Raw genomic sequence first — 16,481 nt, 5'->3', positions numbered from 1 at the left:
TGTGACTAAGGAAAAAATAGAAAATTAAATTTTTAAATTCAAAACTTAGATTAAAACAATTTAATTATCATGAAGTTATTGTTAAATTGGCTGAAAAATTAATGAAAATATCATTTAATTGAAAAATATGACAGTGTAATATTGTGTTCTTCTCAAACCGTTTTTGTAAACCTCGCAAAATGTATTTAATAAACATAACATTAGCCCAATGACTAAACAAAAAAATATCTTCTCTCAATAATTCACTACTTCCGATTCTCAATATAAAAACCAGTTTAACTTTTAATTTTATCCACCTTATCTCTCATCTTTATTTAATTTTTTCAAAATAGTTTTTGTAGTAATTACACATGTTAAATATTTAATCAAATGATACTTAATTAGTAAGAATATTCTAAGTAAAATAACACATTTATTTCAAATAACTAATTTAACTAATTTTTTTAATATACTTAAATTAGTCAATCAACTTTTATATTAAAAAGCAGAGATAATATTAAAAATTGAATTGTTCTGGCTAATACATCTGCGTATTTCCATTTCCAATCGAATTGCCCAAGTACAAACAATGCAGTCCACATCTACACCGCAACAATACATGTCCATAAGGTTACGAAGGCTTGCTTTTTTTTTTCCTTTGGTGAACATGAAGGCTTGCTTTGATGACAGCAAAGATGAGATACCAAAGCCACACAAAAACTCCAACAACCCAAGGGTGGCGCCCTATTTTTTGTTTTAATAAAGCTGTTATTCTTTCTTTAAGTTTAACAAAAATCTCACCAAGAAGAACGCCTTAAGCAGAAAGCAGCGTGGTGTCGGTGGAGCAGATAACAGCTCTCAATATGGCTAACAAACAAACCGGGCAAAATACCAATATCCCCTATAAATACTTAACCTCGATTAATGTTCAACATGTTCTCCCAAATTACAACTCAAGCTCTCAAACTGCCAAGAATGGGAGGCTTGTCAGGTAATAAAGCAAAACAGCCAGCTGCTGCTACAAATGGATTGCTTGCTTTCACTTCTTTCCCCCACCAGAGACATTGAACTTGAAGAATATGATGTCTCCATCTTGGACAACATAGGTTTTTCCCTCCTGTTTATACTTCCCAGCAGCCTAATAAGAAAAAAATAAAACGGCCACGCAAAAGAAAAGCTCAGGCATGCTCATACGTTGTTTGCATCACAGTGAATTACATGTTCAAATTAAGCACCCACCTTTACAGCCACCTCACTACCAAGTTCCTTTAGATCATCAAACTTCATCACCTGAAAATCGACAAAACCCACAAGACTATTAAGAATGAAACAGAATTACAATAGGAAAATCACTGCAAGAACAAAGTTCTCAGCCAAAGAAAAACAGAGGTCATCGTGGCAACAACAGATGATTCCCCCCTTCTATGTCTCTGCTATACTACAGCAAATTCTTTTTTCTTTTTAATTAACCCCTGGTGGGCTGTTCTCCGTTAAAATCCTGAACACGTGCTTCAAGCCGTTGGGATTGGGAAGAAAGAATTATCAGAATTTGGAAGGGGAAAAAAAAGAGTTCAAAATAATAATGAACTAAAAATAACCTCAGCACAAATAAATCCCCTCTCAAAATCGGTATGGATAGCCCCTGCAGCTTGAGGAGCCTTTGTTTGCCGTCTAATCTGCCAACACTTAACCTGAGAAGGCAAATTATTCCAAAAGGAAAAAAAAAAGATCATTGGTTTATGTCAAGTAGAAATTTAAGTGCATGCAAAATGGGAGTACATATTGCTTATATATAATATAACGCTCTCTCCAGTCTCAAATGCATCACTTGTTAAAGAGTTTTGTAGGTCCCAAAAATAACGACCTTTTAACTAATTTTCTTAACATCTATGTGGTAGGTGTTGGTGATTATATTTGAGACAAGATGGAGTAATTTATAATGAGCCCCACACATCACATTGGCAAAGAGCAAACAAATATCTAATGCTACAAATTTAATGAGCATGTTATGCATAACAGGAGATTAATCAGATGGTTATATTATGAAAACTGTAAAACAGCTACTTAAGATGTATGGTTTATTGTCAACACCGATGGACACAGAAATTATCAGAACTATAGTTCAAAAAAAAAAAGAGAAAAAGATAGGTAAATATCACGGAAGTAATATCTCAAAGTATCAAAGAACATATGTTACCTCATCAGGTCCTGCTGTGAAAAAGTAAATAAGATTAATCGCAGAAAATCCGGTCTTTATGATTTTGGGGAGGGCGCTGTTACAACAGAGAAATGTACTAGATTAGTATTTAGTAGCATAAAGACTAGACGTCAACTCTTTATAACAATCAGAATAAGCTCTTGGTCTGGCTGTCCAAATAAAGACTCAAGATCACAATGTCGCTCTTTCCATTGTTTTCAAATGATGTCAGCATCAAGTCTCACTCTGACAAAATCTATGCAGTTTATAAGGCTGACAAAATCATTCTATAAAAATAAATAAATATAAGTTCAAGAGATACACAGAGATTTCTTTTTTTTTTTTTTAAAAATAAAGCACTATATTTTCACATTTATTCCCAAATGATTAACTATATGCATGATAATTCTTGCACATCAATATATTAAAATAATCAAATACAAATCTATGACAAGTCACACTATTCATAAGCCATGAACAGCGCAGCTGATACTCAAACCCTGTATAAATGCAAGGAAAATGTGACTAGTTTTGTTTAACAATGAGAAGACAAGTAAAACTTTTCAACAAACCTTTGAACCTTGTTCTCCTCACAATACTTAGCTGCTTCATCTGGAGGCATATCAGCAAGATTCCTTTCTAAGACACAGCTGAAGGGAATAATTGGCTCACCACCATGCTCCTGGACCCTGGAAAGCCGACAAGCATAAGTCAATTTACTTCCACACACACACACACACAGAGAGAAATAACATCAAAATAATAACACTTTATCAGCAACCACACGTGAATGCCATCTGATATTGAAGATAAAAGGTCAAAATAAATAAAACCATGTAACAACACAAAGGCATGCATACCATGCATGGATTTTTGGAAGAAACTTGTTCTTTTTTCTTTGGTAGTCTCTCTCATTCATGTTAACCTGCAAATAAACCGTAGGTATTAACAGGTAGAACTTTAATAAATAGATCTTAAGAAAATAACGTTAAACACCAACATGGAGTTATGATATTTACTCCTACACCAATACACAGAGATACAGCAATAATATCACACGAAACAAGATATTTTTCCTAGATAGTCAACCGGAATACTAAAAAAAAGTCTCTCTTCGTTAACATTTCAGAAAAATTGTACTCATCTTGTTAAACCCCATTGAAATACGTAAGAAAACATTGAAAGAATTTAAAAAAGAAACACATTGTTTGTCATAACAAAGATCTAACATTTGTTATTTTAATGAGGTGAAGAAAGAAACTAAAATTGAAGATACCAAGTATACAACTGGCTTGGCAGTGAGCAACTGAAAAGAATTCAGAATCTCAATGTCAGCAGCTTTCCAATCCCCTAGTCGTACATCTTTCCCCTCCATTAAGGATGCCTTGACCTGTAGACAATAAGAACTGTCATCCAACATTTCCAATCCAATTTGGATTTAAAAGAATGGTTTGCGCAAATAATGAACATAAGAGATCCCAGTAAGAGATGAAGTGAGACTACATAATAACCATGTAAGACAATAGACAGAATGCAGACTCAACTCGAGTCACACAAAAATGTTCACTCCATGTATTATTGCAAAGCTCAAAGTTATAATCATGGGCCACAAATTATGAATAATATTGGCTTTACATCACATATTACCATGAAGAATTTCACATAAACAGACGACCACTAAGACATGTTCAATTTCATTTATAGATGCTATATTAGAAGTGAAATGGAGAAAAGCAATCTCAAATGAAGAAATGTTGAGACGCACACCTAACCAACCTTCCACTCCCATCTCGTGCACAAACATAACACACAAATAGCATACAATTGTATTACACATCACTTTTCCAATAGCTTTATGAAACCATTTCATAAAAGCATTTTGATTTATTACAACTACAGAAAAGAAAATGTTTTCTATTGATCTAACATATATAACATTTTTATGCAGAAAATGTCTCAATTTATAACTTTAAAAAAAAATTCTCTGAAAGACTCGGTTACAAATAATTGCTTGTTGTGCAGTAATAAATAAAACGTTCCAAAAGAAGGAAGCCATAAAACAGAAAGTGCGACAAAAAATCATACTACTGGGGAAGAAAACCAAGAGTGAATTAACAATCTTGGCTGCTTGGGTGTACAAAACTAAACAAATATATTGAGTAGATAGCAAGAATAGCAACATATGTGCAACAATAGAAACATCCGACAAGCACATACCATAGCGTAAGTTAAAATAAACAGAAACAAAAAAAAAACTGAAACAAATAGTAGAGGTAACTGTTTAAAAAAATGATTAAAAAATTTTTTTTTGGGGGGGGGGGGGGGGCTGAATCTATACCCTTTGACAACATTCATGCTCAATTTTTAACTGCTTGTCGTTGCTCCTCTTCATGCTCTTTTCAAGATCTTCTATCTTCCTGTCTATGAATTCAATATCCTAAAATGTGATACAAAAAGCAAGATTCAGAAGATTACATCAGCGGCTATATTATAGTGCACAAAAAACTTCTTAAAAGACAAGTTAGTCGATACAGATGCATCATAACTTTTAAGATAATATTGACCAACATCTTACAATTAATATATAATTCCCAATTCCTTATAAGTAAAACACACCTAATCGAGCATTCTCTGACACCTGAGCGGGACCATAAGCAACATCTATGCTCATGCCTAGGCAGGGGAAGCTGCTCCTTTAATACATATTTGAGTTTACATAGGTGCTAGCAGAACTGCTTTTTGCAAGTGATCTATACATAGAAGGTGGAACAATATACACGGTTTGGCTTCATATACTTAAAGTATTAAGTATTTAATGTCAAAATTAATTGGAAAGGAAATTGAATGAAGCGTTTACAGTTGTAAGTTCAAATTCAGTCTTAGATCCCGCTATCTTATCTCTCCCTATAATTAAATTGAGCTTGTATTTGGATTTATCACTTTATCAGCAGCTTCTGGACCAAGAGTAGGGATTGGCACACTGACAGAGAGACTATCATTGGCAGTATGGTAAAATAATTTAATGCTTGCAAGATTATCATACAATCATTGTCCTGAGCCAGTGCCATAATCTGTTTATAGATCTGTGGCTTGTCTGCACAGGAGATTTGGGTCTCCTGAGAGACGGAGAGCTCAGTGACCGTTCCAGGTTGCTTGAATTAACTATTTGATTTGAGCTTATGAAGCAATGGAACTTCAAAAACAGAGTCATCTCATGTCCAATTATCATCAAACACCTGAATCACTTATGACTCGACACTACAAATTGAATTTAAACACTTTATATCCAGTCTTGTCACAGTGTTGGATTGGTCCTGCCCCATGTTTATGTTAGCATCAATACTTCTTGGTTTGAGCAGAAACCTGGAATTACTCAACCAGAAAGCATTTCATAAGGATATGGATAACAAGATAGTTTTTTTCTTTGTTTTTTTTTAATTTTGGGAAACTCTATGTCCCTGAATTCTACTCAACCTTTACTTGTGTTCTCGTGTCCTTACTCCATTGTATTGGCAAGCTGAATTATAAAGCTTTCTTCGTTGTCCATTTAGCATTTGCATGTGGCATGTCATTGTATAAAGCCTCCTTCAGCACAAAGAAATATGAGTTTTAAAATTTTAAGTAATTAGCCGCTAATAATGATATCCACTTTTTTAGTTTTAAGATTTGATTTGTTTACTTCAGAGACCATTCCCTCCCTGAAAAATGCAGAAGTAAACAAGCATACCTTCAGCCGTAACTCTTCAGTAATAACCTCTAAATCCCGCACTGGGTCAACAGAATCATCTACATGGATAATATCTGGATCCTCAAATGCCCCTAACAAATGGCAAGGAACAAAAGTTATGATTCCCAACCCAATATTACGTTCACCAATGATGCAATACGGTTAGAAATGTAAACAATTAAATTGGAAATCTTACTCAAAACATGAAAAATGCCATCTACTGCACGTATGTGAGATAAGAAACTGTTGCCTAATCCTTGCCCTTCATGGGCACCTCGAACCAATCCAGCTATATCATGGATTTCTAAGAAAGCCGAGACCTGTATGGAAACTTTAAATTGTCATGATAAATGATAGGCCAATTCATAGATAAGAAATGATTAAAATCTCAATTCCAAGTAATTCATGACTTGACCACAGACTCTGATGGGTTTGACTAGGGCGCATACCTCACTTTTTGGCTTGTACAATTGGCAAAGCCACTCAAAGCGCTCGTCTGGGACATTGACCCGTGCCTCATTAGGCTCAATGGTGCAGAAGGGAAAGTTCTCCGCAGGTATGGCCAGCTTTGTAAGCGTATTAAAAAGAGTAGATTTGCCAACGTTCGGCAAGCCCACCTGAATACCACAAAAGGGTGGGGGGGGGACCAACTAATTAGAGTTTCCGGATAGATAATTTCTTAAGTTCACAGACTGATTATAGTTGAAGAATCAGGGAAAAGTTCCCCTTACATTAGCGTGTAACTTCCCTAAACAGAGCCAATCATATCATAAAAATTCATGAAGCTAAGCGAGGAAACCAGCTTGGTTGTTGAGAGCAGAAGTTTTTAAACTGAATTAGTCAAGTATAAGCCCTTTCTACTTTAAGTCACTAATATTCAAGTTAAGAAAAATATATAAATGAAATGAATATAGAGAAGCAAATGGCAATGTTGATTGATTAAATGAACCTAAAATTATAGAAAAGATTCGTGAACCTAATTTAATTACCCAACTGAATTTATATTTCGCAAGTAAAGAACACGTCTTGAAAGATGAACAAGAAACCCGTGTCCATTAAGAGCAAGGGAGCGGAAGGGGGAATGGAAAAAAAAAAAAAAAAATGAAAGAAGCATACAATGCCAATCTTGAGGTGCGACGAGAATCGACCAAAGATGGGACGTTCAGCCGGCGCTTCCTTCGATTTGGCAGCTTTGGGCGGCATTATCTCAGACCCACAAAAAGAGAATTGAGTACAGGGATCGATTCCGATCACCAGGTGCGTCAGAGAGACTGATGAAGAAAAGAGCTAAAGCTCCGTAGGGTTTTGTATGCAGGGTATTGCCAGTGGAGCAGCATAGCCGTGGCTGCGGCTAGGAATATATCATCGCCTGCCACTGTTAAACTTGGATCGCACTTGAGAAAATAGTTTTTCATGCTGCAAATATTCATTCAAGTAATTTACAAAATTAACAGTATATACCAGATCCTTTATCATCTGGGTTTCCCCCGAAAAAATAATAATAATAATAAAAATAAAAGGTCTGAATATGAATAATTTAATTTAAAAAGTAGGTTTTCTTAAATTTATTTGTTAATTGGCAAGAGAAAAATGATTTGTTAAACTGATCCTTTATTTTTCATTGATAACTGGAGTACTTTACGTTCTTGCGTTTCCTTATCAAACACTAATGTGTAAGTAGGCTTCCTGTTGTACACATGTTATATGTATTGTGAACATGAATGGTGATATAAACACGAAAACATATGCTGGTAAAAAAAAAAAAAAAAAAGCACGAAAACATATATTTATCCGTTATATCATCCAAGTTCGGAACAATTATGCTAAATTTTTCTATACCTAATATAAAAACTAATTTGATATTTAATTTGATTATAAATATAAGATTTCAATTCATTTTATCTTTTATATTTATTCATTTTTTAGGTAGTTACACATATTAAAAGTTTTATCAAATGATATAGTTCGAACTAATACACATGATTAATAAAGATATTTTAAGGAAAACAATACGTATTTATTACAAATAACTAAATTAACTAATTTTTTTAATTTATTTAAACTAGACAATTAGCTCTTATGTTAAAACCGTGAGTAATATTTCTCTCTTTTTTTTTGGGCGAACACTGAACAATGATATTTCATCCATCTCGCAATGTGCAAGATTTTCATAATGACCAGGATATATATTTATCTATCCATCATTCTGGTCAAGAAAAAAAAAATTATCTGTCCATCATACATTACATAGAGTCTTGTGACATTATTCACATTGTTGCACATGTTCCCACACATAGTCCTGGCGGTTTAATACTTGAGGGTAAAACTAGATTTTGGTGTTCTTTTTTTATACTCCTCCGCTTTTTAATATAAGACCTAATTAGAAGGTTAATCTTAGTCTTAAATATAAGACTTATTTCTCATATTTATGAATTTTTTTAAACTACCCCTATCAAATAATTAAATACCACAATAATACTTATTACTCATTAATAATACACCTATATATTTTATAAAGTGAGTGAGTATTTATTACTCATTAATATTTAATTCCACACATACATCAATTCTACCGTTTTATATTTTTAATAAAATAATTTAAAATATTTTTTGAAATGCTAATTTTTTAAAGAAGTTTTAACTGAGGGTATTTTGAAAAGCATATGTCACATTTATTATTGTTACCTAATTTAACTAACTTTCTTAATTTAATCAAAATAATTAAATAGGTCTTATATTAAATATTAGAGGAGTACTTTGGTAGTTAATATGAAATTAACTACATACTTGAAAGAAATGAGCTAACTTTAGTTTCAAGAGGGTACAAGGTTAAGGGTGTGTTTGGATGAAACCAAACCGTGGTTTGGAAAAGTGATTCTGAAAAATAGATTCTGGGGAGAATAGATTCTGGGGAGAATAGATTTTGTAAAAAAGTGATTCTGAGAAGTGAGAGTGTTTAGATAGTTGTTATCAGAAGCACTTTTTATATATACAAATTACTAAAAAAAAGACATAAGTTAATATGATAATTACAGAAAAAATAGATTTTATGATATATTTTAATTTGAAGGAATAAAATTGTTAATAATATATTTTTTACCAACATAATTAATAATACATAAGATAATATAATTAATAAATAATTAATATGTATATATATTTATAAAATATAATATTAAATATGTTTATAAAAAATATATTTATAAAAAAAATAACAAGATACATATCTTATAGGCTCTCACACTCTCCCTTTTTTCTCCAAAAGCAAAAAAATTTTGCTTTTTCCAAAACCATGGTTTTGAAGCCAAAACCATGGTTTTGACCAAAAACCATGATTTTGGTTTTTGGATGGGTGTTTGGGTGACTTAATCTCCAAACCATGGTTTGGGTCCCCAAACCATGGTTTGGGGTGTCACCCAAACACACCCTAAAAAGGAAAAGAGTTAAAAGAGCCCTTGCTGAACAATCAAGGAAAAGGAAAATTTGAGTGAAGTTGATCTAAAAAGTATTTATATGAAAACTAAATCATGATTTTAAAAATAATTTTAAAATAAATATGTTAAAAGAATTTTATCTCAACTTGTATAAAATACTTTTAAAAAGTACTTTTATGAGAAATGAAACACTGTAAATGCTTCCATCTTTCAATCTCAATGTAAAGCCAAACGCCGAACGTGATGTTTCACAAACAAATACTACCTCCGGTCCTAATTAGAAGACCCAGTTCACTAATTTGAGGAGATTAAGGAAGTAAGTTAAGTTAGTTATTTGTAACAAATAAGTGTTGTTATTCCTAAAATATCATTGCTAATTAAGTGTGTTAGTTAGAACTATCATTATTAGAAGGACTATCTTGGGAAAAAAACGCATAAATATGAAAGAAAAAATGGATTGGGGTCTTATAATTAGGACCAAACTAAAAGTCAAATGGGGTCCTATATTAAGGACCGGAGGTAGTATCTCATAAGCTCCTAACCAATATATATATACTCCTCCGGTCCTTAATATAGGACCCAATTCTTGAGTTGGTTTTAATCCTAAATATAAGACCCATTTCTCATATTTATCAATTTTCTCTAAATTACCCCTATAGATACTCCTTCAACCATAATCAAATAGAAGAGAAAGAGGGGGTATTAAGAAAGATGATTATGATGTTTTTGGAAAAATATGTCACTTTTCTTATAATTAACTAACTTACCTAACTTCTTTAATCTAATCAAATTAGTTAAATAGGTCTTATATTAAGGACCGGAGGAGTATATATATATATATATATCTCTCTCATAAGCTTCACACAACCAGAAAAATTATATCTAAACTTTACATCTTAAGATTTTAAAGCAAGATCAAAAAATCGTAATTATTTTCAGGATTTGACGTTACATCACGCCCTTCAATTTTTAGAAATTATTACGAGTCATGGGTTGACTTTCAGGACTTGCTCGTGGCTACACAGCGCATTCATGGGGGCATAATTTTCTCGTACATGTAACCAAACTACACATTTTCAACTAATGACTTTACTTCTACACCACTCAAATTTTTCAATTTATTTATGAACACTTACATAAATAGATAATTGTCCAAATTTTCGGACCTTACCAGTTACAAGCCACACCCGTACATAAGTAACGTAACAGAGGGCTGTGAATTTGTGATAAGCTTTGTGAAGAGATTTAAGTAAACATAATTGAGACTCAACTCTACAAGGGAAGAGCATCACAGGGTTAGGATTTTCGACACAAAAGGTCCACAATTTATCCATTTTCACTACCATGTGAAGTGAATATATATCAAATAATAATAAACAACTTAATCTTAATAAAACAAATTGAAAGAATCAACAAACTAAACTGTCTCTGTTCCTTGATGGTACTCATAGAAAGAACTCAAGTAGCAGCATCCGTTTCTCTGACTCCTCTAGTGGCCAAGCCATTCTCTTCAACTGCACTAGCCAATGGCTCCTGTATCTCTTCTGGTTCTCCCTCTTTCACTCCTCCTAAGGCTTGGCTGCTTGAGAATGAAGCTTCTCTGGTGCTAGTGTTCAACCAAGCTTCATGGAGTTGAAGAACATACTCCAAGTGCCACAACACCTCCCCCATTGTGGGCCTGTTCTTCCCCTCATCAGCAAGACATTTTTCTGCTATCTCTCCATACTTAGACAAGGACTCAGGATGATAGCCTCCGGCAAGACGTGGATCGATGATAGTTTCAAGCGATCTCTGCCTCTGCCACCTCATTGCCCATTCTGCAAGATTGATTTGATCTTTAGGCAATGTAGGATTTATCACAGCTCGGGCACAAACAACTTCAAACAACACCACACCAAAAGAGTACACATCTGATTTCTCAGTCAGCTGTTGTCGTCTGAAGTACTCAGGGTCTAGGTAACCAAAACTTCCTTTCACAGCTGTACTGACATGAGTATGGTCCAAAGCAGGACCATCTTTTGACAACCCAAAATCAGACATCTTAGCTACAAAGTTCTCATCTAACAGTATATTGGTTGTCTTGACATCCCTGTGGATTATTCCACGCTCTGCACCTGTATGCAGATAATGGAGTCCTCTTGCAGCACCTATGCACACTTCTAGGCGCTGCTTCCAAGTTAATGGTGGAAGATTGCTCCCAAATAGATGACTTCTGAGAGTACCATTTGCCATATACTCATAAACCAAAATCATTTCATTTTGCTCTTCACAGAATCCAATCAGGGACACCAGATGCCTGTGCCTGAGTTTGGAGAGCATCTCAATCTCCGTCTCAAATTCAGCCAGACCTTGCTCAGACTGTGGGTTGGCTCGCTTAATTGCAGCAGGGACCCCATCATCAATCTCTCCCTTGTACACCTTACCAAAGCCTCCTAACCCAATTATCAAACTCTCATCAAAATTCTTTGCTGCAGCACGAATTTCTGCTAGTGTAAACCGCTTACCAAGTCGTGTTGTTGCCACTGATCCATATGGATTCTGAAATCCTGCTGAACCCTTGGCACTAACAGTGCTGTTCACAGTGGCACCATAAAGAAACAATGGCCGCCAACCTGGAGCATTGCTTTTGGTATCACTGGTTGTTTTCCTGCTTCTTTTGCAAAACCAGAAAAACAGAGCAACTATTAATGTAACTATGGCAATAGAAGCTAGACCTGCTCCAATTCCCAACCAAAGAATCCGCGTTTTTGATTTACTAGATGAATTGCTAGCTGAACCATATCTCTCTACATAGGCCAGATTCCCATTTCGACTAATCTTGAAAATTTCTAGCCCATTTAAAAGAGCATCAGTTCCGGCAGCACCAGCAGCTGAATCAGGACCTAACTGAACCCATAGTGTGTTGATTCTTGAGGACACACCATCTACATAATCCTGGTGATATGCTTTATTCATCCCTCCTGCTTGTACAAAAATATCAACATTATCTGCCGCTGTCTTGTTGTTTATATAGATCCTAAAAATTCTCTCATTTGCCTTGTCAAATTCCAGCTCACAGAAATGTAGTCGGATCATATACTCAAAATCAGGGTCCACTTCGAACTTCCATGACATGTTAAACCTTTTCTCCAAGACTTGAGTGTTGGACATTGTACTTGCAGTCTCATACACAACGAGAGGAGCCACTGAAGAATCATTCATTGAAGCATATGTTATATTAGAATGGTTCTTTATTCCTGACCCGGCACTTTCTATGATCATGTAGCCAGAATCCATTTCCCAAGTCCTCCATATATCTTTATCCTCATTGGATGTGATTTTGGGACCACCAACATTCAACCTGTACATGGTCTCCATCCCCCGTCCAATCAAATTCAAACTTGCATCACCTCCACCAACTTTATTGACAGAGCCAACAAAAAGCTCATCTGGAACTGGGACAATCTCAATGGCATTGATAAAGCCAAATGAGCTTTTTGTTGGGACGAGTTCAATCACAAGCACATCTGAATTGACAGCAAGAATATATTCTTTAATCAAGAAAAATGAAGTTGAATTGCTTCCAGAATTCTGCAAGTACATATTCTTGTGTGATATCTCTCCAGGAACATTGAACTCCGCCAGTAGTTTCAGACCATTGGCCGCAACATTGAATGAGGACTCATTTACATTGTAGTCTTCAAACAAAAACGGGCAGAAATGGAGTCTAACAACATGGTTTCCCTGAACGCCTTTAATTGTGTAATTGTAGGCACCAGTGAAAAACCTGGCGGTTTTGTAGAGAGGGTCAAAGGATGAATTCCCATTTAATGCAGAGGCGGAAGCAGCAATACCAGGAGAACTAAGGGTAATATTATTATTAGGGGCCAAATCCCCAATCCATCTTCTATCGTCAGCATTCACGGAAGAATTTGAACCGCAATTAATAAAAATTGACTTTGGTTGAGCTTCTCCAGTGGGAAGGATCACTGAGATTATCGCTAGATTCAGCACAAGGGAAAGTCCCTCAACTAAAACCCTCCCCGTCATGGCCATTCCCCAAGGATAACTTGGAAACAATAGCAAATCTCAATGGGGATGCAAAAACCAGTAGAGTACCAGAGAAAGTAAAATCAGCACAAGCCCACAAAGCCTACCCTCCCAATTCACAGTGACCCCTTATATTCAAGACTTTGAACAAGCAAATCAAGTCCATAGAAACAGGGAAAATCATCTATGGCATATGGATTTACCCTTGGGACGCCGGGTGAGCTACAACAGTAAATGCAAGTGAAAGCCCACCTCAAGCTCTTGCTTATCCGAATCAGTCTCCAGCAACCACAGCGATTTCCCAGATCTGAGTGAAGGTGAAGTCTAGGAACAAAAGGAGAAGAAGCGGCGGCAATGCAGCGTGTATGTATCACAGTAAAGATAACAACTTTGCTTGCCGGAGATTTTGGAAACCGAAGAAGATGCCACAAAATCGGAGATGCTTCCGGCAATGAGGCTCTTAAAAAATAAACTACAGGAATAGCAGAATACAGAACATGGGGTTATCGGTGTTATTTTCTAGTGAGCAGATAGAAAATACAAAATAGCTCATTTCATTTTCATCAAACTGCTTCTTCTTCTACGTCGTTTTTGGGTACCTCCTACAAGAAGTCTGATATCTGACGCTACACAACTGGCACTTCGGTGTAACTGTGGATAATGCAACAGCGACAATTTTCATTTTTATTTTAAAAGTGTGTCCATCAGTCTATATATATAATTCTTGAGGCCAAAAAAAAAGGTCTACGTATAATTCTCACCAATTCTGCTGTTCACGAGCAATAAGGAGATTTTTGGGTTTTTAACGACAGACTCCTTTTTGAAAGGTTTACTTTGAATGAATGAATACTTCTTCTGGCCAAAAAAAAAAATACTACCTTCGATCCTATTTATAAGAGTTAATTGACTAATTTAAAGAAATTAAGAAAAGAAGTTAAGTTAGTTATTTGTAATAAATAAGTATTGTCTTTTCTAAAATATCTTTACTAATCAAGTGTATTAGTTAGAATTATTATGTTAGAAGGACTATCTTGAAAAAAAAATATAAGAGATAAGATAGATTGAGGTCTTATATTTAATACAAAAATAAAAATCAAACAAAGTTTTATATTAAAAACGAGAGATAACAGTAATGATACTCCTGCAGTCAATGAACAGCAGAATTGTTGGGTGCCTAGACGTAGGGGTGTGCATGAGGCCCGCATGCCCAATAAGCCCGCCCGAGCCCGCAAGAAAAGCGCCCAGCCCAGCCCAGTAAAAAGCTGCCCAAGCAAAAATGGGCATCTTCGGGCTGGGCTGATTCACGGGCAGGGCAAGGCCGCGGGCAGGGTATGCTGCCCTGCCCATTTGGCCCTGCCCGAAAAAATATATAATTATATATATAAGATAATATTATTTTAAGCAATTATCTCTTTTGTTTTGGCCAAAAAATTAGGTAAAATTAGAAAAAATGAAAGGAACATAAAATTATAATTATATAAAAGAGCTAAATATCAAAATATAAGATTCAATATGCTAAATTACTCCAAGTCAAATTTCTTTCTTTTTCTCTTACATCCAATTTTTTAAAACAAAAAAAAAAGAAAAATAAAACCACCTTTCAAATTTTGTGCTTTCACATGATTATAAAAATCTGCCAACTATATGAATAAACTAAGGAATTGAACTACTGATTTAGCTTGATTATTAAATGTTCTAATTATTAAATATATTTTTTTTACCTCCCATAAGAAATTGAAAGTTGAAGAACAAGACTACATAGGCCTTATATATATATGAGTGATAGACTCATTCGTGATAATTTTTTTCCTCTCACTTGTCTCAAAACACGATAATTGAATTTTTTTTCTACATATGATATAAGGCATGGTGTCATTACGCTGGGCAGAAAAGCCCGCCCTGCCCAGCCCGTCCTTGCCCTGCCCAAAATGGTTAGGGCTTCTACTGGGCAGGGCAGGGCAGCGGGCTGCAAAACGCAGCCCGCTCATCTTTCGGGCTGGGCATCGGGCAAGGGGTTTGCCCTGCCCAGCCCTGCCCATGTGCAGCCCTGGCTAGACGTAGAATTATAGGTTCAACGAGTGTGTTTGGAACTTTGGATGACTTCAAACCGTGGTTTGGAAAAGTGATTCTGGAGAATAGATTCTGTGGAGAATAGATTCTGAGAAAAAGTGATTCTGAGAAGTGAGAGTGTTTGGATAGTTATTACCAGAAGTGCTTTTTACATGTGGAAATTACCAAAAAGGGTATAAGTTAATATGATAATTATATAAGGGATAGATTTTATGATTTATTTTGATTTGAAGAAATAAAATTGTTAATGAAATAATTTTTACTAACATAATTAATAATATATAAGATAATATAATTAATACATAATTAATATGTGTACATATATTTATAAAACATAATATTAAATATGTTTATAGAAAAATGATTTTTTTATAACAGAAAAATATTAATTTTGTTTAAAGATTGTAAACGTGAAATCCCATAACATTTTTTCACAACTACTTTTTGTAATAACATACTACATGTATAATAACCTCTGATGTTTAATACAATTAATTAATTAATTATTCAAGTAAGTAATAATTAGTTTGAGAATATAAGGCATAATATTAATAAGAGAAATATAAATAAAGAAGTGTCATAATCATTAAGATGATGCATCGATACAAAGCATTTGTAATAGGTTTTGTTTTTAACTACATATTACAATCTATGATAAAAGGAAATAAATAAGACATGACTACTATCCTCGTATTGAATTAACAAGTTTGTCTCTTATGCTGTCACGAACCTGAGCCATGTAAGATGAAGATTGAATTGATGAATGTATACGTGAAAATCTAACCCCATCATCATCATCTTCTGCATAAGTACCTTCTTCTTCCAACTGAACGAATCCAGGATCAGTAATAGATGTCGTTCTAATAAAATTATATATAGCCATCGTTGCACAAACGATTTTAACTTGTGTTTCAAAATCATAAGATGACATGTTTTGTAAGATTGCGAACTTTTTTTTCCAAACTCCGAAAGTTCTTTCAATTGTACTCCTTAAACTTGAATGGAAATAATTAAAGATCTCATTGTCATTTTCAAACCCAGATGT

At 34.5% G+C, this 16,481-nt stretch overlaps 2 protein-coding genes across 2 annotated transcripts; both read right to left on the bottom strand.

Annotated features, from left to right (window-relative positions):
* Positions 1-635: 635 nt before the first annotated feature.
* Positions 636-7,229, bottom strand: LOC114718264 (obg-like ATPase 1). The gene is made up of 12 exons (XM_028903541.1): positions 7,020-7,229; positions 6,353-6,520; positions 6,100-6,223; positions 5,904-5,995; positions 4,515-4,613; positions 3,453-3,566; positions 3,037-3,101; positions 2,749-2,865; positions 2,177-2,252; positions 1,578-1,670; positions 1,219-1,269; positions 636-1,117 (listed from the first exon to the last, which is right to left on the bottom strand). Exons 1-12 carry the CDS (start codon positions 7,104-7,106, stop codon positions 1,019-1,021), a joined length of 1,185 nt encoding a protein of 394 aa, XP_028759374.1. The 5' UTR covers positions 7,107-7,229; the 3' UTR covers positions 636-1,018.
* Positions 7,230-10,442: 3,213 nt separating this feature from the next.
* LOC114718242 (probable receptor-like protein kinase At1g30570) lies at positions 10,443-13,907 on the bottom strand. Its single transcript, XM_028903506.1, has one exon. The coding sequence runs from the start codon at positions 13,370-13,372 to the stop codon at positions 10,796-10,798; it is 2,577 nt and encodes an 858-aa protein (XP_028759339.1). The 5' UTR covers positions 13,373-13,907; the 3' UTR covers positions 10,443-10,795.
* Positions 13,908-16,481: the final 2,574 nt, after the last annotated feature.

This window comes from Neltuma alba, unplaced genomic scaffold, assembly GCF_004799145.2.
Source record: "Neltuma alba isolate B1F8T4 unplaced genomic scaffold, ASM479914v2 tig00011822_pilon, whole genome shotgun sequence".
Classification (NCBI taxonomy): Eukaryota; Viridiplantae; Streptophyta; class Magnoliopsida; order Fabales; family Fabaceae; genus Neltuma; species Neltuma alba.
The sequence above is the reverse complement of the archived record's forward strand: the minus strand, read 5'-3'. Positions and strand labels throughout refer to the sequence as shown.

What these genes read in the sequence shown, in the direction of transcription:
- LOC114718242 (XM_028903506.1), bottom strand. Translation starts at nt 13,372, where the DNA reads ATGGCCATGACGGGGAGGGTTTTAGTTGAGGGACTTTCCCTTGTGCTG.
- LOC114718264 (XM_028903541.1), bottom strand. Translation starts at nt 7,106, where the DNA reads ATGCCGCCCAAAGCTGCCAAATCGAAGGAAGCGCCGGCTGAACGTCCC. An exon ending in TCACAGCAGGACCTGATGAG is followed by an intron (nt 1,671 to 2,176) that starts GTAACATATGTT and finishes TTGCCTTCTCAG; the next exon opens with GTTAAGTGTTGGCAGATTAG. An exon ending in GTAGTGAGGTGGCTGTAAAG is followed by an intron (nt 1,118 to 1,218) that starts GTGGGTGCTTAA and finishes TTTTCTTATTAG; the next exon opens with GCTGCTGGGAAGTATAAACA.